Source organism: Podarcis liolepis, assembly GCF_965112155.1.
Source record: "Podarcis liolepis genome assembly, chromosome: 1".
In the NCBI taxonomy this organism is placed as follows: domain Eukaryota; kingdom Metazoa; phylum Chordata; class Lepidosauria; order Squamata; family Lacertidae; genus Podarcis; species Podarcis liolepis.
The window spans coordinates 42,280,028-42,302,799 of NC_139554.1; the positions used below are offsets into that span (position 1 = coordinate 42,280,028).

A 22,772-nucleotide genomic window follows, 5' to 3' on the forward strand; every position below is an offset into this window, starting at 1 on the left:
TACCTCCTACTCCTGCAACCCAGGCATAGGAACCAACTCCTAGGACAGGCATCCCCAACCTGTGGCCCTCCAGATGTTTTGGACTACAATTCCCATCATCCCTGACCATTGGTCCTGCTAGCTAGGGATCATGGGAGTTGTAGGCCAAAACATCTGGAGGGCCACAGGTTGGGGATGCCTGTCCTAGGGACTGAGGTCCTTTTGGCCCTCCCAATAAAATATTTTAGGGGGTTGCCCCCCCCCGAGTTGATGGGCATTGCTATTCAAATGGTGTGCATGTGCTGTGCCTTGTGATTATGTGGGGTGTGGCTTACCTGTCCCCACCCCACCCCAACATTCAAGTTGGCATCCCTGGACCCAGGCTGCCTCCAGGTTTTCCTACAACCTGCTTTATTTGCCCCTTTGCCCCATTTTATTTTCCTGGTAACTTTAGGGTAACGTTTTGCTTCTTTGGGATAGGTGAAACTCTCCGACTTTGGCTTCTGTGCTCAAATCAGTAAGGACGTCCCCAAAAGGAAGTCCTTAGTGGGGACACCGTACTGGATGGCTCCGGAAGTTATTTCAAGGTCTCCATACACCACAGAGGTAACTATCATTCCTGGACTGCAAAAAAAGGCAGCAAATGAGCAGGACATATCCATTTAAACCTGGTTTACGATGCTTTCTGAAACCAATTCCTTGACATACATAGGTGTATCTGACCTAGCATGCCTCAGTGTTTCCTGCTCTCTGCTACGTTACTTGTGAAGTGTGTGGCCCACCACGATGGGAACCGTGCTTGATGGTAGGATGCAGGAATCTGGATTGTGTTGCTTTTGCGTTAATTCCAGCAGCACTTACATCTCCACCCCAGTGAAAGGTTAGCATGAATATAAAACTGCTCTCAGTTTTGAAAGTCTAAAAGTAGCAATGTCAAGCCCACAAATCCAGAATAAAACATGGAAATAGACAACTTTCCTATTTAACAAAATATGATTATATATTATTATTGTTTAGCAGAACTTGGAAGTTTTGGGTGGGTGTGTATTTGTGTGTAAAAGCAAAGAGGAAAGGTAATGACAGTCCTAAGAGGAACATTGTGAAGCAATGCTTTAGTGCTATAATTTGGAGGTTGGATGAGTCCTTTAAGATATCATAGGGGGGGGGGACCAGCTGTTTTTGGACTCCAACTCCCATCAGCTCCAGCCAGTGCCAGTCTACCCAATAGTCAAGTATGATGGGTGTTGGAGTCCAACAACATCTGGGCAGCCACAGTTTTCCCACCCCTGATTCAGCCTTTCAGGTTCTTTGCTGATATAAGGCCCCCCAGTCCCTCTTTGCTAGTCTGCTTCACAGGTAAGAAGTTCTGTATACGCCAGAGGACCATGGGGTATCTTTCTACAGGCCATCTGTACTGATGCAATATTTTGCTTCTGCAGGTAGACATCTGGTCTTTGGGAATCATGGTGATCGAGATGGTGGATGGAGAACCCCCTTATTTCAGCGATTCTCCAGTCCAAGCAATGAAGAGGCTCCGTGACAGCCCTCCTCCCAAAATAAAGAATACTCATAAGGTCAGTCAGTTTGTAAGAAATGTCACAGCCAGGTACTTCATAGCATCTAGCTGTACACGGAAAGGCATGAAAAAAACCAGTATAGGTGGTTGCTTATGATAATCTCACATACGTCTTATGTAGCAGATCTGCACAGTGAAACAAAGGCACATGTTATTAGCACGCAAGGTAATATTTGCCCTATTTTCCCCCTGTGTGGAAGTTCTTTCCATGTTGAAGGATCTTGTGATATTTGAAACTGCCGTGGAGAACATTTAAGGGCAGCTCCTGATCCCTGAAAATTGGGCCATAGAACCCAAGTACAATTGGGCTGTTGCTTTATGATAGTTGCAGCCTTTGTGTCTATGTATCCCACCTTCTATACTGACAACTTGAGATTTGTTCAGACTCAGAATCAAGAAGTTAGTATTGATTTCAGCTGTTGGTTCTATAGGCTGCTGCTGACATCTAGTGGCTAATACAAGAAATGCCTCTCACAATAAAAGGTTTGTGTACACCGTCGCATCTTAAATCAAACGCTGGACCTGACCAAGGCTGCTAGTAAAATGATTCCTGAGCCCATTGGTTCCACTTTTTGCTTAGATCATGTTATCAATCACATTTTAGTCAAGTAGCAATGGAGCAAAGAGTTCTCCACAATCACCTGAAACAACACAGGGGAGGACTTTCTCCACACAAGCATCATTTGCAGAGTCTGTATATTTAAATATGTCCTTAAGTACTACTACTGGTTGTTATTTATTAAATGTGTATACTGCCCTTCATCCACCCTCCTGCCCTGAAAGGGCTTATCTGAATTGTTCTGTTTTCACAGACGTCTCCAGTTTTAAGAGACTTCTTGGAACGGATGTTAACACGAGACCCGTTAGAGCGAGCAACAGCCCAGGAACTCCTTGATCACCCCTTTTTGCTTCAGACGGGACTTCCAGAGTGCCTGGTGCCCCTTATTCAGCGGTATAGGAAACGGACCTCCACCTGCTGACCCCAAACTTAAGAAGCACCTAGTATATCATAGCATTTGAATGCAGTCTTTCTCTCGGAGTTACCAGATCAAGGGCAGCCTGGCCCTGCAAACACGGCTTGGAACTTGTCAGCGTCCTTTCCGAGAATGCGAGAGGGAATTTTCACCATCTTGAGCTGCTTTTCAATGTTTACCTTTTTCTCTTTTTCATTGCTGAAGACAATCAAAAGCTGGACTCCTACAAGTCTTAATATATATATATTGTGAAGCTTCTGGGATAGTTCCTATTTCAGGAGTATGTTTGGTGTTTGTAAGAAGATTCTCTCCACTTGATTTGTACATACCTGCAAACCTCCAGAGACTTCATCTACTGACGGCACTGGAACAACATTCCTCTCGCAGGATGGTATTTGTTCTTTAAAACACATTTGAAGGTAGATGTCCTTACTTTAACCTGAAAACAGGCTTCTCCAACTTGGTGTCCTTTAGATGATTTGGATTGTGATACTTGGGGCTGATGAGAGATGGAGTCCAAATCATCTGGATGGCATAAGCTTGGCAATGGGCTTCCCTAAACCAATAATCTCATCTCATGTATGGGCTACTTGATCCTGTTACAAAAGACTCTTCTATCTTGTTTCCTTTCAAATCATTTCCCCAGCACTTTCTTTCTTTCTACAGTCGGGACTAATATGGGGCCTATGGCTTTTCAAACCTTAAGAATGGTCTGTCATTTCACAATCTTACACCAGCTGGCAAGCAGCGCTTCATGGCAGACATTTCTCCAGAGATGCTGGAACCTGATGCCTGAAACTCCATGGCATGTAAACGTAGTGCCTTCTCCAGCGAAGACTGGAAGTAGAAGGCAGCACAAGGGTTGTCCCGATAAGAACTTCAGTTTGCTTATATCAAGGCCCCTCTAAGTACACTGGACTTGACCAAGCGGCCTTGAGGCAGCTGCTGGGTGGTGTTTTTCACCAGCTCCGAATTCTGTAGCAAGGTCAATAAAACGTTGAAGCTCTCCCATTCCACTGAACAATGTTTGTTTTGCCAGTGAGAAAGTTAAGACTCTACCTACCTCCTATGTTGTTGAGAATAGGGGAAATGCATGGAACAGAGTTTAAATGTGTGCTCATGGTTCTATAATCTCCTGGATGTAGGTGGACCACTTCTAATATTCTTATCTAAGGTTGATGCAGAAATTTTATATGGTTAAGTCTTATCTGTGTAATGTCCAGATCAGTTGGCACCGATTAGTTTAGGTTGTATTATGTGTGTTACTGTGTGGAGCATAGTTGTAACATAACTGGAATTCAGTTTTGTGATACATTTGGGCAGGAGTTATGGAAAGTGGGGAGGGCTAGGTTGGAGGGGGTCAGATGTCACTTCTACTGCCTCAGAATCTGCCCTTACACAATCCACCAAATGGTAAACATATGAAAACGTGTAAAAACAGCAACAACAAAAAACTTGAAATATTGTGGGGAGAGCTTGTTGTAAAATATGTCTGTATGTTCCAGGAATCCTGTGCAAAAAACTCCCAGGTTTCTTTCTTCCTTCTTTTTAACTTAATTATCTGAAACAAATATTTCTCCTTTCCGTGAGTTGTTTGCATTTGTTGTTTTAAATTAAAACACAATTTTGATTATTCATAAACCCATTGCAATGTTGAAATGTTTTTGAAAAACGCGTTTATCCTTATTCCAAAGTGCTCCACAGAGTTCCTAACTCAAAAACTTGCCACAGAAAAGTTTCAGGCCTATAAACTTGACAGACAAGTCAGTGGCCCAAATGAGTTCCATGTAGTTTCAGGCAAAAATGGCCAACAAGGCAGTGAGGGGTGTGTGAAGTCCATTTGGCCAATAGTGCTTTATTATGGAAGTGGATGGCAGCAATGAGGCACAGGTGCAGCCCTGCCATTTGAAAGGACAGGGATCTTCAAAAAAGGGCCCCCTGGAGCGAGGTATGATCCTATTGTTTTACTCTGGAGGCAAGGGAATATAGGTTCTGCAGATGCCTCAGTCCATTATAGATCCTGAAGATCTATTTGTTTGTTTTTAATTGGAACAATACATAGAAGCAGCACTACTTTAAAAAGAGCATGCAGCTTTTTTTACGGAAAATCCCCACCCCACCTGCCAGCAGTTAACAACCACAAAATACAAGTTTCTGTAACTCAATGTTCTCTTATTCTTCTGAAGATGTGTCAGATGCCAAGAAGCTTCTCTGGCTGCACAAACACAGAAAAAACACAGAGCACAACCTAGCAAAAGCATTTCATGACAAACACCATGTAAATCAGTGGAACTCCTTTGTTTTCAGTGGCCTTCGTCACAAAACTACCTTACTAGAATGTGCCTATAAATCATTTGTACAGAAACATAAAAGTTTGAATTTAAACTACAAAATCCAACCCAAGTAGCAGACAATGGGCACCATCTTCTGAAAATAAAAAAGGCTTGTGACTAGGGGTGGGGGAGACATTCAATTCACCTAGCTTTTAGAGCCAAATTTGCACTTTCTGAAACGGTATGAAGACCAGAACACAGCCATCCTTTGAAATTTGCGCCTATCCAAATTTTGCAATACAGTTCTCCAATTAAACAATCTGTACATAAAAATGAGTGTGCTGAAAAATAACATAAATGCGTCTTAGGAGAAATTGCTTGTAGAAATGTGCACCTTAGTCAAAAGTGCAGACCAAAATATGTTTATTAGGAGAAATTTGCATGAAAATGCTGAAGAAAAAAATCACAAATCGTTGCAGAAATGTGGATAACCTGAATTTAAGATTGGAAAAGTATGGAACAGAGAGAAGTGAAATGGAAAGATCCTTCCTCCATACTTGTGACTGATGAAAACAGAAAGTAATCCCAAAAGAATATGCAGGTTACTCTGCTACTGAATTCCTAAAAGGGAGGGGGTGTCATTTCTGAGGACACATAATCTGATTGTATTATTGATTTTATTTATTAAATTTATATATTTCCCTTTATCTGAAGATCTCAGGGCAGCTCACAAGATAAATATACAGGATAAAAGCACAAAATAAATAGTTATAACCAAAACAAAACAATAACCCCCTCTTCCTACAACACATTTAAAGGCTGTGGAATATTAATCCGCCGAAGTAGACAGGGGGAAATGTTTACCCAGCAATGGATTCCTTAGAAAGAAAGAGCCATACAATTAGCAAGAAACTAGTTTTATTGCATTCTGTAGAAGGTCAGCTTGATAAGCTACATAACCCTTTACCAGAACAAACCAACATTTGAAAGAAGAAAATTCTGAGTCCATCCTGCTGTAAACACAATGTGCTTTTAAAAAAGAGAAACAAAAGGAACAAGTCACGGTTTTCATAGACACTGGAAGTTCAACACTGAATGCATACAAGTGAGAGCATCTGCCAGTAAATGAAACCAGTATGTTAGACAGTGGGTATGGAACTGACATTGTGTTATTGCTACACACTGCATTTTGCAGTCAGTGTCCCTTTTAATGGCCTGGATCAAAGCTTTACAATGTGTGTCTGAATTGTGCAGTCGATGCTACTAAAATGCAACTCCTAGAATCCTGGCTCTAAGAAATTCATAGACGGGGATCAGCTGCAGACTCATCAGATGGACACCAATGCAGCTTCAACTCTATTTCTGAAGTGGAAAACCGTATTACTACAATTTACAAAGGAAAGGAAAATGAAAGAAAATGATCACGCACTATTATCTAAACTTGCTAATAATTTTCCAAGTTAGTATGTGCTTTTCAAGTGCACTGCCCTCCTATCTTCAAAAACTTAACCACCCCATGTGTTTTTTTAAAGTTTTGACAATAAAAAATCAATCCCAGTTTAAATCTGACATCTCAAAAAACAAACAAACAAAACCAGGTAGCAAGTGATGTAGCAGACAGACCCCTCCCTGAGAGTCCAGGAGAGCTGCTGCCAGGCAGTAAGGCTGCAGTGCTAAACCATGTCTAACCAGAAATGAGTACTGTTGAATTCAGTGGGCCTGAGAAATCCAGGAATGGATTCCCCAATGTAATTCTCTTTTGTTAAAAGCTGTCCAAAGAAACAGAATTTGGATTGGGGTTGTTATACCAGGGAAGGTGGGTTAACCCTCCACAACAACAGCAGCAAATAAATATCTAAATACATTAACAACCACCTAATAAATAATATACTCTTAACTAACAAAAAATTAAATATGTAAATAAAGCAATAAGACCAACAACGTGTTCCAATAACTCATCCAGTTGAAACTGGGATGCAGGTGGCGATGTGGTCTAAATCACTGAGCCTCTTTGGGCTTGCCGATTAGAAGGTTGGAGGTTCAAATCCCCGCAATGGAGTGAGCTCCTGTTGCTCTGTCTCTGCTTCTGCCAACCTCGCAGTTCAAAAGCACGCCAGTGCAAGTGGACAAATAGGTCTGCAGCAGGAAGGTAAACGGCATTTCCATGTGCTCTGACTTCCCTCCCGGTGTCCCGGTAAGCCAGAAGCGGTTTAGTCATGCTGGCCGCATGACCCGGAAAGCTGTCTGTGGACAAACACTGGCTCCCTTGGCCTGAAAGTGAGATTAGCGCCGCAACCCCATAGTCGCAGTTGACTGGACTTAACTGCCCAGGGGTCCTTTACCTTCCCTTTACTTAGTCACAGAAGGGGGCTGGGGAGACAGGAACAACATGAGCCCTTATCATTTCCCCCCTCTGTGGCTAAATAACAGCTGATCTGATCACACAACTCCCACTTCACACCTTGTTTGTCCTTCCCTGTTACTTTCAGAGTTCATGCAATGTCACTAAATAAATGAAACTTGAACAAAAAAATGCTGCAAAAAGTGAAAGGCCACAAACATCCCAACACACCCCACTGAAATCATTTCAGGCAAATGCGGCATCTAGTTACAAATAAATTTCTATCTTATTAAGGCTTGTTTGCTGGATTCAAAGACAATGTACAGGAGTGCAATTCCATTTAGATAAAGAAATCCACACAGATATAAGTGGACAAGAAAACACCTCCTAAGAATCAGACATGGTGCAAAATCTTCAGAAGCCCTTACAGAAACTGCCATGAAAATGTAGCAATCTGGACATCATATAGACACTCTTGTTCTTTACCAAAATGACCACTGATCCATTTCACCCATTACAGAAAGAAGCATACTCAGAAAATGCAAAATTTTTATTTTGCTGTGGTGCCCTGAACTGACCTTTCAAGCACTTTTAGCCAGGTTCACCGTTAGTTTTACTTGACTGTTCTCTGTATACTGTACAGCGATAGGTTACCAATATTTTTTTTTCATAGCTGTAAGATATTAGGGTTTGACAAAATGGTACTTTGCCATCCATGGATGAGGCTCCTGAGATTTTCCACCTGCACATTTTGCCCCAAAACGGTACATAAATTCTTGAGAGGGGCAAAGATAGCTCTGGCAACAACACGCCAGTCGGGCAACGGAAACTGATGAATGTGTAGGTGACAATGACATTTTGTGCTTTTAGGTTGATTTTAAAGGAAGTACACTTCGACCCTCTTGCTGAAATCGACGAGACCCTTACGCCCAATCATTCTAGAACATTCTTGACAAGAGAAAGAAGTAAATAACAATTCATCGCACCTTATTACAGTGCACATTGCTACTTGTTTCAACTAAATAAAATCTAACACCTGCGCTTCCCGGGTGCTGTTCAAATCGGGAGAGCCTCGGGATGTGCGGAGGCGCTCCGAATCCGCCCGCGGGCAACGATGCAATGGTCCAAATGGTCACTGACGAAGCGGCCGGCACGTCGGAACACGACGACGAAGGCTGGATCCGCGGGCAGAAGCAACGCCTGCGAGGCGAAGCGGGAGCTGGCCGCGCCGAGGGGACGCGCAGCAGGAGACGCGAGCAGCGCGCGCTTCCCGCCCTCGCCGCCTAGTAGCCGAGCAGGCTCTGGCAGTCGGGCGCCGTGGCCCTGCGGATCAGCGGGCGGCCTCGCAGCGAGGCGCCCCCTTTCCCCGCCTCGGAGCCGGATTGCGCTGCGGCGGCGTCTGGGCCCCGCTCCTCCTCCTCCTCCTCGTCGTCGTCCTGCTCCCGCCTGTGGGCGCCGCCGTCCCCGTGAGGCGACCGAGGGGCCGTCGGGCCGTCGCCGGGGGACGCCGTCGCCGGCTCGGGCAGCTCGAGGATCAAGGCTCCGGAGGCCCGCAGCGCCCGCACGCAGCGCCCGTGGCCCTCGCTGGCGGCCAGCTGCAGCGCGGTGCGGCCAGCGCGGTCGGCGCGCTCGAGGCAGAGGCCGAGGCGTCGGAAGGAGCGCAGCAGCCACTCGACGACGGGCGCGCGGCCCTGCCAGGCGGCGTACATGAGCGGGTTCCAGCCTCGCGAGTCGGCCGCGTCCGGGTCGGCGCCGTACTGGACCAGCAGCTTGGTGACGTCCAGGTAGCCCCGCTCGCAGGCCAGGCTCAGCGCGCTCCGCCCGGCGTCGTCGCGCAGGTCGACGGCGGCGCGGCGCTCCAGCAGCAGCCGGGCGAAGGCCACTCGCCACGCGGGGTCCTTGAGCGCCACGGCGTGCATGAGCGGCGTGCGCCCGCGGTCGGCTCGGCAGTCCACGATGGTGCCGTCCACGGCGTCCAGCACGAAGCGCGCCAGGTGCAGGCGGCCCGCGCTCATGGCCTCCAGGAAGGTGCGCGTCGACGCCCCCGGGCCCAGGTCCCGCGGCCGCAGCATGGCTTGCTGCTCGTACCCCGCGCGGCTCATGGCCCGACGGCGACTCGAGGCGCCGGCTCCCCGGAGCCGCTTTATAACCTCGCCTCAAGTCGCCATGGCGATCGCCGCCTTGGAGTGTCAGGAGAGAGAGAGCCACCGAGGCACCTCCGCTCTCCCGTTTGCGCGCTGGGGTGGCGGGCGGCGGGGCTGGGTCGTCGAGGGTTCCCGGAGCCCCTCCAGCTCCTCCCCGCCCACCTCGAATAAGGCAGGGCAAGGTCGTGCGCTAGATGCGCTGCCCTTGTTATTAGTGTGCTTTCAATGGTGTGACGTGTGACTGGTTCAAGGTGGCAGGTCCACATCTCAGTTGGTCAGGATTGGCTGAGTGTAGCAACAGTCTAAAAACCGAAGAACACTAGAACGGTATTTGTCCTATAGATATGCGGGAAATTACGGTATTTTTTCTTGAAACAAGACACGCATGGTGTTCTCCGAGTTGTGAAATCCTCCAGGGAGGGAGGAAGACGTGAAAATAAAATAAAATTATTTTAGTTGGAAGGTGACCAAAGGGTAATCAAGTCCAGCCCCCTGGAAGATGACTTGGGGGGGATCCTTATGCCTGAACGTTTTCAGGGCTCAAGGCCATATCATTGATAGTGTGTGGTTCCATGGACAGAATCTATCTGCACATCATTTGGTAGTTCTTAACATGGGTGAAGAAGGTCTGAACTGTGCCTTTTGACCAGTGTTTTGTTAAGGTGATGTGAAGACGTTCTGGGTGGCTGTAAAGTTACAGCCGTCAACTGTGCATGTGTGAATTCACCCTTTGTTCCTGCATGAGCTTGTCAGAGGATTAGATGTGTGTCTATGCAGTACATTCAGTCCCTGTAGCCCACGCACCTCCTGCAGGTCTTTTGCTCTCGACTTTCCTGCAGGGCAGATGGTTAGTAACAATACTGGGATCAGTGCAAGAAGGGGTTTATCCACAATCCAAAGTGGTCCTCAATTGCACTTTCTGCCTTGTACTCACTTCCTCCTGCCGGGGCTCCTGGATGCCTGCAGCAAATGCACCATCCTAGGTGAAATTTTCATATCCTTTCATATGACCTCAAAGTCAGTGGTTCACAGGGGAGGCTGTGCACACCTTCTGCTGTGTGTTGTGAAATGCAGCAAGCATAGAGGAACCAGCACAGAGGTGCATTCATTTCATCTCTATGCTGCCCTCCCAAAAATTCTGCTTTTGCAGCATTCAGGTTTTGCAGCCTGATTATTTCTATTTATGAATGGCTTCCTATGAAATTAATTGAAGCAATTTAACATGTAAACAATTTCATATATAAAAAGAATTAAGGCATAACACTTCTCTGAAGTCTCTCAGCCCCACTCACCTCACAGAGTGTTTGTTGTGGGGGAGGAAGGGAAAGGAGATTGTTAGCCGCTTTGAGACTCCTTAGGGTAGTGATAAAGCGGGATATCAAATCCAAACTCTTCTTCTTCTTCTTCTTCTTCTTCTACAAGAGATTAAGTGAAAAACCACTCTCTTGGCCCACCCATTCTGGCAGGTGAAGAGGAGCCCAGTTCTGATGTGTTGTAGCCAGCTTTGCACTGTTGTGAGGCAGATCCATGAGCATCTGGAGTTACTGGAATACAACTCCCATCAGCCCTAGCCAGCATGGCCATGTTAGAATTCCTGCTCCGTGATTGCAGTCATGGGATTGTTGTCTTTCACATGACGGTGTATGTTTTGACTCCACAGAGTGGGAAGTGATGGAGACAGGATGTTTGTGTTACTGTGTTCCATGAAGTGGGACTATTTCCTTTGTTCATTCCTTTTGCTGACTGATGCTAGAGAGAGGGAGCCATGTTGCAGTGCTCTGTGTGTGTTTATATGTAAATAAAGTAGATTAACCAAAGTGCTGAGTTGCTGAGGTCTGTTACGCAAACTGCGAGCACTCTGCAGATCCCTAAGTGTGCCGGTGTCTGTTGGCATTGGTCGCTGTGATGTTCGGGCTGAAGAAATCTTTTGAAGATCCCGAATGAAAGACCAGGAGGGAGAGAACATGCCAGTTGGGCATGTGTCTCTGCCAGGGTGCTACTCAAGTGTAGGACAAGCTCCTGACAGGCCAATGGTCAGGGATGACAGGAGTTGTAGTCCACCAGCATTGAAGGGTACCACATTGGCTACCCCTGCCTTAGGTTAAGGCAGAAATTCAGGCTGTTTTGCAAGTAGTAGTGTAGTTTTATTTTTGTGATGAATTCAGCATAAATTGAATCTATCTGTCAATTATCTGGCTTGCAGAAAGTGCACAAAAATCACAACATGTCAGGAAGCAAGATGTCATGGGTGTTGGGGAGCATGGCTGGGCAACACCAGCTGCTGGCATGAGTTTGCAGCTTGAGTCAGGCAGTGCATAGAGGACCCACCTCTGAACATCAGAGCCCCGTGCTCTTACTGCCAGCCAAGTTGCCAATGGCAAACTTACCCATGAGGTCTAGAAACTGTTTTTTAATTTTAAAGGAGAACTGAGGTTTTCCCTTGTTCTCTGTCCCCTGCTAGATTCAGCAGGAACCTCCACATGCATGGTAGTCTACCTACTCAGTGGGAGCCCCTGTATGTCAGGTGCTGCATTTTCCTCTTTAATCATTGTTTCTAAGGGCCAAGCAACATCATCCCACCAGCAAACAGCTGTTGTGCCGCTGCTGCCAGACAGCTTTTCCCTGTGTCAAGAACCAGCTCCAGCAGCCGGATGCTCATGACAGGTGTGCAGTGCCTGTTGGTGAATTCTTAGCTCTGCGCCCACCAGCTTTCAGCACATGACTGCAGTCAGATGCAAAGGGGCGCTTGTGGTAGGATGCTAAAAGCCAGAGGTCACCACTAGCGTCAGATGCAGGACCTTTTAGGGTGAATTGGTGGAGCCCACATGCTGAGCAGCACCTGGCAGGGTCCTGTGACTTGGACCAACATACCAGGGATGAAAACATTTTAAAAATAGTGTTCTAGCCATTCTTATTAAGGCTATGCTTTGGAGACTTTCAGGCTTCAGTTCTATACACTGGGAGTAAACCACACTGAACTGAGCAGGCATGTAAAGGATTGTACTGTGAGTGTCTGGAGCATGAGAACAGTGTCAGCATCACTTCAATTCTGGTGGGTCAGCATTCAACATTGGCTAGGTATCAGGTGCCTATAAGCCACTTGGGACCAAGTGAGGCTGCCCGGGCACCAAGGATGGCGCCTGATGTTTCCACCATCTGAAGATGCATGCCTGGGGATCCTTGTATATTGTTTTCACACACTAGTAACACATCCTGTAGAATTCTATCCATTATATTTTATCCGCACAATCGGAACAAATTTCACGAACCTAAAGGTTGTATTGAAAAATACAACTTTTGATCTGACTGGCCCCCAAATGACATTCCGTTTTGGCGACTGTAACCCTGGTTTAAGGAGCCATTTGGTGCCTAGCTTATATATATATGAGTTTCTAACGCTGCAGTGGGTATTTTTCTGGGCATTTGCTTTTGGCGTTTTGGTTGCCTGACTCTCTGCACTGCTTGAAAGTCTCCTCGCAGCAATAGCTTCTGCTTAAGGCTTCTGCTTCTGGCTCCTTACTGGTGTTTGTAAAGCTCTTGGAGAAAGTGTCATGGAAATAATTACAAGGAAGTTAATAAGCCAGCAATCAGGTGAGGTGCCTTCTGCTCCTTTCCAGCCTGCTACAAAACAATCTATAGCAACCTTTCTGTCTAGGAAGGTGGGGGGAGAAAAGAGGATAAATTGCTGTTTGCATATTTCTCCTGCCTATAGAGTTGGCCTATTAGGGAACAATCTTGTGGTCACTGGGAGGATGGAAGAGGAGGACAGTAGGGTGCTGTGGGTCCCTCACTTAGCCAGCCACCACTGGGACCCTTCCTGCTGCAGCAGCAGAAAGCTGTGCTTGTGGTGGAGCCCAGAGCAAAGCATGTTGGGGGAGGTTGTTGATCTGAAGAACAGCCACTCCCCACCCCCGGCAAAAAAAACCATTGACCAGCCTTGAAGCTGGTATAATTAAGAATGAACTAGTTGTCATCCACCCTGGCCCCTATGGGGCAGCAGGGCTATGGATGCAGTGGTTGCTGCACCATGAATCCTCTCCAATCCAGGCAGGTGAGAGTGCTCTGTGCATTTGCAAATTAGGATAAAATATGAATACACTGAGCATATGCACTTGCACACACAAAATATTGGGTGTCTTAGAATCATAGGACCCACGAGGGTAATCTAGTCCAACCCCCTGCAGTACATTCAAGTAAGATTTACTCAATGGTAGATCCCCTGAAATGAATGAATAAGTGTAGTCGTTAGAGAATCAGACCCTAGGACCTGAGAGACCAGGGTTCAAACCTTCACTTAGCTTTGAAGGCCACTGAGTGACCTGGGGCCAGTCGCTGCCTCTCAGCCTAACCTATCTCACAGGGTTGTTGTGGAGATTAATTTGGAGGGGGGGGATCATGTACGCCCCCTTGAGCTTCTTGAAGAATATAAATGGGGTCAATCAGTAAGTCAGGTCAATTAATTTCAATGGATCTACTCCAAATAAAATGCCACCCATAGTGTCTTGTGGTTAGCTCTTGCATTTAAATTAATCTGGGCTAAATATTATTCCAGTAGCAGCACTCATTCAGCTGTTTACAATGCAGAGATTGTTGACAAGTGCTTTGATATTGATCGGAACTTGGTCATAAAGTGGGGTGCTCTTTTAAGAATGCAATGCCATTGATGAGCCCAGCAGCGAAGCAGAACCCAAAGCCACTCCCTGAAGTTGTGATTATTATTCTTCCAGTTGCAATTGTTATTGTAGGTCCCTTTGGGTAAAACTGGTCTCCCTCTGGTGACATGCATGCGGTCCAAGCATCCCTAGATTAATTAACATGGTATTTAATTTCATAGCACTGTAATGCCCTATGGAGGTACAGATTATTTGTCAAGTGAAAACAGTGCACTGTTTTCTGGAAGCTGTTAACAGCCCTTTGAACAACAGATTTTAGGAATTACACAGGACGTGGTGCCAACAAAGGAAAGGGATTGGCTAGCGAGCTAATATGAATGTATCTCATTTGTTGGACAAAAAATAAACCACTAGAAATTGCTGACCAACTGCTTGGTGCAGTGTGAAGGAAAGACAAGGCAGTAATGCAAAGCTCTTAGGTGTTCAGTAGTCGTGATGTTCTTCAAATAGTATAGCTAGCTTCAAATATCTGAAGGGCGGAAACTTTCTAAAATGTGTGAACCAAAATGCAGTCATCTGTCAAAATTTACACTTATCTGAATTTTGCAGTGCAGTTTTTACTAAGTAATGTGCATAAAAATACATATCCTGGGGTAAAGTGTGCATAAAAAGTGATTTAGTGATTACAGTGATACTTCAGCTTAAGTACTTAATTCGTTCCGGAGGTCCGTACTTAACCTGAAACTGTTCTTAACCTGAAGCACCACTTTAGCTAATGGGGCCTCCTGCTGCTGCTGCTGCTGCCGCGCCGCTGGAGCACGATTTCTGTTCTCATCATGGAAGAAAAGTTCTTAACCTGAGGTAATATTTCTGGGTTAGCAGAGTCTGTAACCTGAAGCGTATGTAACCTGAAGCGTATGTAACCCGAGGTACCACTGTATAGCAATTGATCTGTGAGTGCTCTGGTAGCTAGAATTATTTCAGGCCTCGTTTTTGACCATACTATTACCTGCAAAGAAGACACTTTTTTCATTAAACCAGTCATAAACCCTTGGACTTTGATGTAGGTAGGGTAGGCAACCGTGCCCTGAAAGAGGAAAAACCTCACCTCTACGAGAGAGCCATTGCCTTCATGCCCTGCCAGGAAAACCCGTTGAACTGCTGTGGGATATGGGATGCTAAATTAACTGGACATTTATTCTGATCCTTCAGGGCTCTTTTTGTATTCTGACTACAGGTTTTGGTTTTTTTAAAAAAAGTTTATATTAAGTAGTGGGTGGACATAGCAGACGACACAGAGATTTCTCCAAGTAGTTCTTTATAAGTAAGCTGGAACTGAACTGAACAGCAAACAGCTCAGCCGGCCTGCTTTTATAGGCTGTCAGCATTGTAACAACAACAGCCCAGGGTTTCCCACCTAAATTAACTTATGTGGACCTGAGTGAAAACTATATACACAATACCCCCTGGTGGCCAGGGTGAGAACTTCAATACATAACAGTTTATTTTTATCCTGTATTGTCACTACGCTGGCCACGTGACCCGGAAGTGTCTCCGTACAGCGCTGGCTACTGGCCTCTTAAGTGAGATGGGCGCACAACCCTAGAGTCGGACACGACTGGCCTGTACGGGCAGGGGTACCTTTACCTTTACCTATTGTCACTACAGATCCTGAAAGATAGAAACTCCAGTGTAGACGCAAACTAATCTGGGTTACCAGATCACAGTAATCAAAGATTCAATGAGCTGATGGAAGTGCGACAAGAGACAGCCCATTAAGTTCTATGGAACTGTAACATCTGGAACAAAATGAGTCATTAAAAAAACCTATGCCTTAAGAACAGGGTCAGGTGAGAGACTCACAGCCTGCTCACCAGTATTTCGCTAGATTCCTCATCCTCTGCCGTATTCTCAGCCATCTGAGTTTCACATCTTTCAGCAACAGGTATCAGGTTGTTTTCTTGTAGCTGTTGTTTCAGCCCCTGGCCTCCTTCACTGGCAGCATATAGGTCCTCTTTCTTTGCTGCATCAGCTTTCACACAGTTCTTCACTAAAACTTGCACTTCTGTGCCGAGAGCTTTCACTTTGCCTTCGTACTCTGCGAATGCCTCCTGCTGCAGCTGTACGGAGAGAGAGATCAGTACATGAGACACACATGTTGCTCAAATGCTCAGAAGAAGCCCAGTAACTGCTTGTTTGTGGGATTTTACATGGTTCTGCTGGGTGAAAAGCCTTTGTTTTACAAAGCCTCGGTTGTTAAGCGCCAAACTAGGCATGGCCACTTTTGTGATAGGGAGCTAATAGGATCATTTTTTATGAAAAGTAGCTGACCATATTTGAATTGGGAGGGATTACTTTGTACACTCCCCCCCACCTTATGCCAGTTCTCTCGTGCAAGGCACCTCAGAAGCCAATAGCTTTGGAGAAGGGGGTAGGAACCGGGATTTTGGAATTACGTGGGCTCACTTTACCCTACACAAGAGGTCAGCATCCGTTTTGAACCAGTGAGCACATATGGAATACTGGGAAAGTATTGTGGGTGACCGTTACAAAATGGCTGCTGTTATTGTGGTGTGGACAAGCACAAAATGGCTGCCATGGGGTTGTGGTATAACGTCCGCCACTAGTGAACTCACAAAGAAGCTCTGCACAGGAGAGTGGGTATCGAATCTTGGCATCCACTGAAATGCAAGGATGTTGGATGGGGTAGGTTCAAAGTAGGAGAGGCTTAACCACTGCAAACAGGAGCTGGGCAGGGACAACAAACAGTCCTTTGTGCATTTTGCTGAGCTATTTTCTGAGACCTTCAGCAGGTACCACAGCAAGTACGATCAAGCACACTGGTGTATGTGAGTGCTGTGCTGTTGACCCCTGACCAACACCACATTCCCAGTCCAAATGGTCCCCTTGGTACTCCCAAGTCTGGGTAATTTGTTTGCTGTTTCCTTTCTGTGTGATTATGTGCACTAGTCAGTGCCCAGCTGGCTTCGGAGTGAGGTTTGCACCACTTGCCTTCTAGTCTTTGTCTGACTTGCTTCATTGCCTGAAGCTCCCCAGAATGCCAGGCAGCCACTTGGGTGCCACAAAGCTGGAGAGGATGCTCAGGAGCGATAGTGACAACCACCCATTTCATCTCAACCATTCCATAGCAAAACTAGGCCTTCAAAAGAATTGTTGGCTTTCTCTGCTGGACACTTCTTAGAGCCGGGGGTTGGAGTAAATCTCTGGGGTCTATTCTAGACCTTTGATTCTCCCACCCTCTTACCTGGTTTTCCTTTTCCTTGATTGCTTCTAGGCAGGCCGCCTGCTTTTTCTCCAGTACTTCTTGGTCCCTAGCCTGTTTTTCATTCATCTTGAAGCAGGGAAAGAAAGTATTTAAAAGCCATCATCTTCAAACCAACAGTATAAAAGTGAAATAAAAAAAAAAAATAGTCCAGTAGCACCTTAGAGACCAACTAAGTTTGTTCTAGGTATAAGCTTTTGTGTGCATGCACACTTCTTCAGATAGTATAAAAGCGGCAAATGTTATTGCTAGGTACTTGGGGCATAGGCTCATGGCACAAGTCTGCATAACGGTATAGACTGCCTCTGGGCAAATTAAGTTAGTGAGTGGGGGGGATTTCACACTAGCTCTGCATTTTGCAGTGTGCCCAGTAAAAAGTGATTCAGCGGCAAGAATTCTGGGACCCAGCAAAGAAGACGACGATGACTTAGAGCACAGGCCCCTGGGCCGCCCCCTAGAAACACCCTGATGAATCCCCGTGGTCCTTCAGCAGTTCACACTCAGGATTTCTTAGCAGCTAAGGCATAGCTATTTATTTTTTTAAAAATGTTTAAATATTAAATGCCACTTTTCTGGGCAAATGGCTATCCAAAGCAGCTTGCAACCAAGGACTATAAAATAAAAAAGAACTAGTTAATACTGTCATTGTGTGAAGGCACAGCAGGAGATTTCAGAGTTCCAGTGGGATGGTAAAGGTGCAGGTCCTCCAATAAATGGTTCGGGCCTAAGCTAAGCTGAGTGAAATGATCCTGAGAGTGTACTTTTGTGTTGTACAATTAGACTAAGATTTGCCAGAGGCCTTATCCAGCTAGTTTTTGTGACAGCCTTACCTGTTTGACCATCTGTACCACTTCCTGAATGTGTGCGTTGTTGATTTCTCTCTTCAGTCTGTAGGGAAAAAACCACCCTATCAACACACTTTGATAATGATAACTTTCAGCAGGGAAACGCTTCAGTTAGTCATGACTGAGAGGTTTATCACAGATGCCCAGTTAAGAATTAAAATGACAGGGTGTTAAAGGTACATGATTTGCCAGCAAAAGGCATTGTGTTGTAAAGAACTGTACTAAAGTGATAGATTTATAGGATTTCCCTGTAGTGATGATGATAGCAATGTGTGTCAGTTAAGGAAACCTGCACAAATGAATTGGGTTGTAGTAACCTGAGAATGTGCTGGGCAGTACTTACGAGTGTCTGACAAGGACCAGGGAGGGTTAGGTTCAAATTCTCCCACAGCCTTGAAACTAACTTGGGACCTTAGGCCAATCACTGTCTTTCAGGATTGCTGAGAGGGTATGTGAAGTATGTGTGATAAGCACAGAGCAACTGAGGATGAGCAAGTCTGTGTGGGAGAGTATGTGGGTCATACTCATGGCTGATATGTGGCCCCTAGAGGGTTGCTCAAGGATGAATGTGGCCCTTGGGTCTAAAAAGGTTAGCCATCATTGGTTTAGCAGGATACCAGAATTATCACACTGTTTTTAAGTTTTAGGCTCTTTGCAAGTAAAAAATTGTTTCTAGCTAGGCATGGAAGAGAAATTCTGTTTTGTTTTAACTACCTCATTCACACTTCTTGAACCAATATGCAAACTGAAATATGACCATCCTTCAAAATGTGCACTTTCCCAAATTTTGCAATAGCAGTTCTCTATCCAAACCATATACAAAAATATTAGGGGAAAAAGGTGCATTAAAATGCACATATTAGTGAAAATAATATTAAAATGCATTACATTACTGGGATTTGCTTTCAAAAAGGCATGCATGAGTCAAAATGTGTTTATTAGGATAAATTTGCACTAAAATACTGGTGAATTTTCAAGAGGATTAAAAAAAATAAATTGCAATTTGCTGCAGAAATGTGGAGAACTACAATTAAGACTGGAAAAAGGAAAACTAGGGGTAGGCAACCTAAGGCCCGGGGGCCGGATGCAGCCCAATCACCTTCTCAATCTGGCCTGCGGACGGTCCAGGAATCAGCATGTTTTTACATGAATAGAATGTGTCCTTTTATTTAAAATGCATCTCTGGGTTATTTGTGGGGCACAGGAATTTGTTCACCCTCCCCCCAAATATAGCCTGGCCCACCACATGGTCTGAGGGATGGTGGATGGGCCCATGGCTGAAAAAGGTTGCTGACCCATGACTTAGAGGGTCAAAATTGACAGATTTGTCCATCTCTGTTTCTAGCTAATGCCCAGCCCTGTGAAAGAGTTCAGCAGATACAGACTCCAAAGAGGCCAATCAGTCTGCCACAGTACCTTTCCTGGGCGCTCTTGTCGGTTGTGTTCTTAGCCATGGTCTGAATTTTTTCCAATCTTTTCACCTCTAGTTTCTTTTTCATTTCTTTAGTGTCACTGTAGAGGAAGATATCACCTAGAGTTGATCGATTTCAGCAATAACACATTTTTATCTCTGTAAATTGCTGTCTTCTTGTCTACCTAATGTCTTCAATCATTTCAGTCATAGAGCACAAGTTAGTAAAGGAAGCACCACATAATGCTCTTTGTTTACAGGCCTGAAAATGTTCCTTGCCGGAGGTAAATGATCCCAGTGGAATGAGAGAAAATGCATAGGTATTGTGTGCAGGTTACATCATGCAAATCCCTTCTGACCACCCCTTCTATTTCTTGCCCAGCCAAACGACAGGTGAACTAGACTAGCACCAACCAGGACTGCATGCACTGAGCCGTTTCAAAATAACGGCACCCTTCCTATCAGCTGCAATCCAGTCTGAACAGGGAAAACACAAGCAAAAATTAAGCCATGCAAAATTAGTAGATGAAAACGCTGAAAAAACTTACATTATTTTGTTACCTACCTTTCCCAGGATTCCTTTAGTGCCTTTAGCTCAGATGCTTGCTTTTCTCTTGCAAGCTCAATTATTTTAGAAATTTGCTGTCCAAAGATTAAAACACAGGGTAGAATGTCAGAATTTAATTTTACTCTTTTTCTTTTCTTTCTAAAACTGCAAGTTGCTCCTCCATTTGTGGGAGGGCCTTTTATCCAGTGGAAGCTCTTGCTGGAGGAAGGGAGAAAGAGGCAATTTTTGCAAGTTCCTACTTCTGTTTGCAGCCCATTGTGCCACCTTTTTCATTGTCCTGGAAGAGCCCTGGACAAGCTGGAAGAGACCTTAAGGGTGCTGCAGGGAGAAGGAGGAATCGGCAAAATTGTAGCCTTCCCTTCCTGCAGCAGGAACAGCCCATGAGCAGAGTTCCTACGATAAATCTGGCTCCAACCTGTATTCAGCCATAAAATAGGGACCCCCCCATGAGGTCTATAACAGCTAGTTTGGGGTATATTTGACACAGTCTGTGACACATAGACTTGAACATCAGACAACCATAGCAGTGAGGATGAGATGCTGCTGCTCTCATATATTAAAATCTACAGAACAAGCAAGTGGAAAACATGGTTTTCCCTCACCCTTACCTGCCATTCCTGCACTGAACGTTTTCTTGTGAACAGATTTATTTGTCTGACACTACTCAGTTGCAACAAAATGATCTGAGTTGTGTTCAGACAGTAGCACTTGGGATCACTGACTTCATGCCTTGAGATCCTCAAAGATCTTCCTCTGAGTGCCCCTAACCAAATGATGTGCACTAGGTCCTTTTCAGTGGTGGCATTGCCACTATGGGATGCCCTCCTCAAAAAAGGCGCACATGGGGCATATTTTGGTGCCATTTCAGTGTGAGGTAAAGATCTTTTTATTTTCCCAGGCATTTTAATCTGTCTTTAATCTGTGCTTACTCTATGTGACTTATGTTTTTATGCTGTATTATATTTATATTGCTGCTTTTATTGCGATTAGATTTTAAATGGTTTCATCTTCTGTTGTGGGCTGCGCTGAGAACTCTGTTGTAGGATGACCTGTAACTACAGTGGTACCTCGGGTTAAGAACTTAATTCGTTCTGGAGGTCCGTTCTTAACCTGAAACTATTCTTAACGTGAGGTACCACTTTAGCTAATGGGGCCTCCCACTGCCGCCACGCCGCCAGAGCACAATTTCTGTTCTCATCCCAAAGCAAAGTTCTTAACCCGGTACTATTTCTGGGTTAGCGGAGTCTGTAACCTGAAGTGTCTGTAACCTGAGGTACCACTGTACTGCAAGCCAAATGTTAAGTAAGGAAAGGGCAATAAACCTCCTATCTGTACCTCTGTGGCGTGGAGCTCTTTCTTCTTCCGAATTGCATCATACTGCTCTTCTCCTAGCTGCATTAGCTCTTTCTCCAGCTTCTCCTTCAGCTCCAAGACTCTGTTGTCAGGAGGACTCTCTGCCATCTCACCGGAGTTCCTTCCTGAGCTGCTGTCATCCACAGTCCACTTCCTGCAACTTCAGACGAAGAGGAACAATTCTCACAATTTGGCTAATATTGTGACCAATTCACTGCTGTACCACCAAGGAGCCATTTTTCATGAGATCTCTGCATGGCATCATATTGCCAGTATGTTCTATAACAGCTGTATATTATGGGCCTTAATTCTGCCATGTGAGAAAGAAGAGAGGCAGGCAGAGAAACCATTAGGCCTTTGCCAGTCAGACTGTCCACTTTCACTTGCTTAGCAGGGGGTTGGACTCGATGGCCCTTGTGGTCTCTTCCAACTCTATGATTCTATGATTCTAGGACCAATGAACATCACCTGCCCCATGAATAGGAAGATGAAAGGCTGGGAGAGGAGAGGGAATTGTTTGTGCTTTATTTTTATGAGCATGAGACTCTTAATCTCAGGGTCATGGGTTTGAGCCCCCACAATGGGGTAGAAGATTCCTGCATCGCAGGGGATTGGACTAGATCAGGCATAGGCAAACTCCAGCCCTACAGATGTTTGGGACTACAATTCCCATCATCCCTGACCACTGGTCCTGTTAGCTAGGGATGATGGGAATTGTAGTCCAAACATCTGGAGGGCCGGAGTTTGCCTATGCCTGGACTAGATGATCCTTGCAGCCACTTCCAACTCTGCAGTGATTATGGAATTGTAGAATTGATAAGAATTCCATAATCATAGGATTGTAGAGTTGGAATAGTCCCTGACGATCTTCTAGTGCAACCCCCAGCAGTGCAAGAATAGTCTATGCTTCTCTGTGATGGTGAGTGGGTGGGACAGTAGCGGAACTGTAAACTGCCATGGGTGCCGTCACAAAAAGGCAGTATATAAATCCTATAAATAAATAATATAAATAACTTGCTCTTTAAGCAGTGGAGCCATCATTAATCCTTGAATTTGCTTCCTTTATACCCTGCAGCTGTCATATTTAGAAAGTGGCTACATAGCAAAACTGTGGTACTGTATTGTAATTCTCTGTTTATGTAACAGCTGTTTATTGCAGCTGTTGTGTAAGAAATGCCCTTTTATTTGTTTCCCTTTGTGAAGAGGCACTTCCTTAAAATACTTTGGGATCTCTGAGCTTTGTGATTAAATAATTACATGAGACACATCCGTGATTGGATTTTCTTCAGTGCTTTGAATTGCGCCTTTGCTTCCTTCCTTGTCATTGTGGCATTCCCCTTCTGTTTCGTTGTGTATTTGTGTGGCAGGTATCTATACCACTGAGAATAGTAGTACACTGTTCCTGCCACCTG

General features: G+C 45.2%; 3 protein-coding genes across 18 annotated transcripts in view; 1 reads left to right on the plus strand and 2 right to left on the minus strand.

The window, feature by feature from the left end:
• Positions 1–4,170, plus strand: part of LOC310708806 (serine/threonine-protein kinase PAK 6-like) — a 48,567-nt gene extending 44,397 nt beyond the window's left edge. For all 13 annotated transcript variants that reach the window (XM_083507644.1, XM_083507643.1, XM_083507640.1 and 10 more), the window contains 3 exons: positions 460–585; positions 1,419–1,553; positions 2,368–4,170. In XM_083507644.1, the coding sequence (XP_083363770.1) occupies positions 460–585; positions 1,419–1,553; positions 2,368–2,535 (429 nt within the window). In that variant the 3' untranslated portion in view covers positions 2,536–4,170. The remainder of the gene's footprint in view (positions 1–459; positions 586–1,418; positions 1,554–2,367) is intronic.
• A 1,533-nt stretch (positions 4,171–5,703) lies between these two features.
• ANKRD63 (ankyrin repeat domain 63) lies at positions 5,704–10,542 on the minus strand. Its single transcript, XM_083510015.1, has one exon. The coding sequence runs from the start codon at positions 9,243–9,245 to the stop codon at positions 8,427–8,429; it is 819 nt and encodes a 272-aa protein (XP_083366141.1). The 5' UTR covers positions 9,246–10,542; the 3' UTR covers positions 5,704–8,426.
• Positions 10,543–15,201: 4,659 nt separating this feature from the next.
• PLCB2 (phospholipase C beta 2) overlaps positions 15,202–22,772 on the minus strand; it is a 61,248-nt gene continuing 53,677 nt past the window's right edge. For 3 of the 4 annotated variants that reach the window (XM_083506330.1, XM_083506332.1, XM_083506331.1), the window contains 6 exons: positions 21,343–21,520; positions 20,005–20,081; positions 19,445–19,540; positions 18,014–18,071; positions 17,166–17,252; positions 15,202–16,020 (listed from right to left, as the gene is read on the minus strand). In XM_083506330.1, the coding sequence (XP_083362456.1) occupies positions 15,760–16,020; positions 17,166–17,252; positions 18,014–18,071; positions 19,445–19,540; positions 20,005–20,081; positions 21,343–21,520 (757 nt within the window). In that variant the 3' untranslated portion in view covers positions 15,202–15,759. The remainder of the gene's footprint in view (positions 16,021–17,165; positions 17,253–18,013; positions 18,072–19,444; positions 19,541–20,004; positions 20,082–21,342; positions 21,521–22,772) is intronic. The other variant, XR_014526934.1, reaches the window with a different exon arrangement.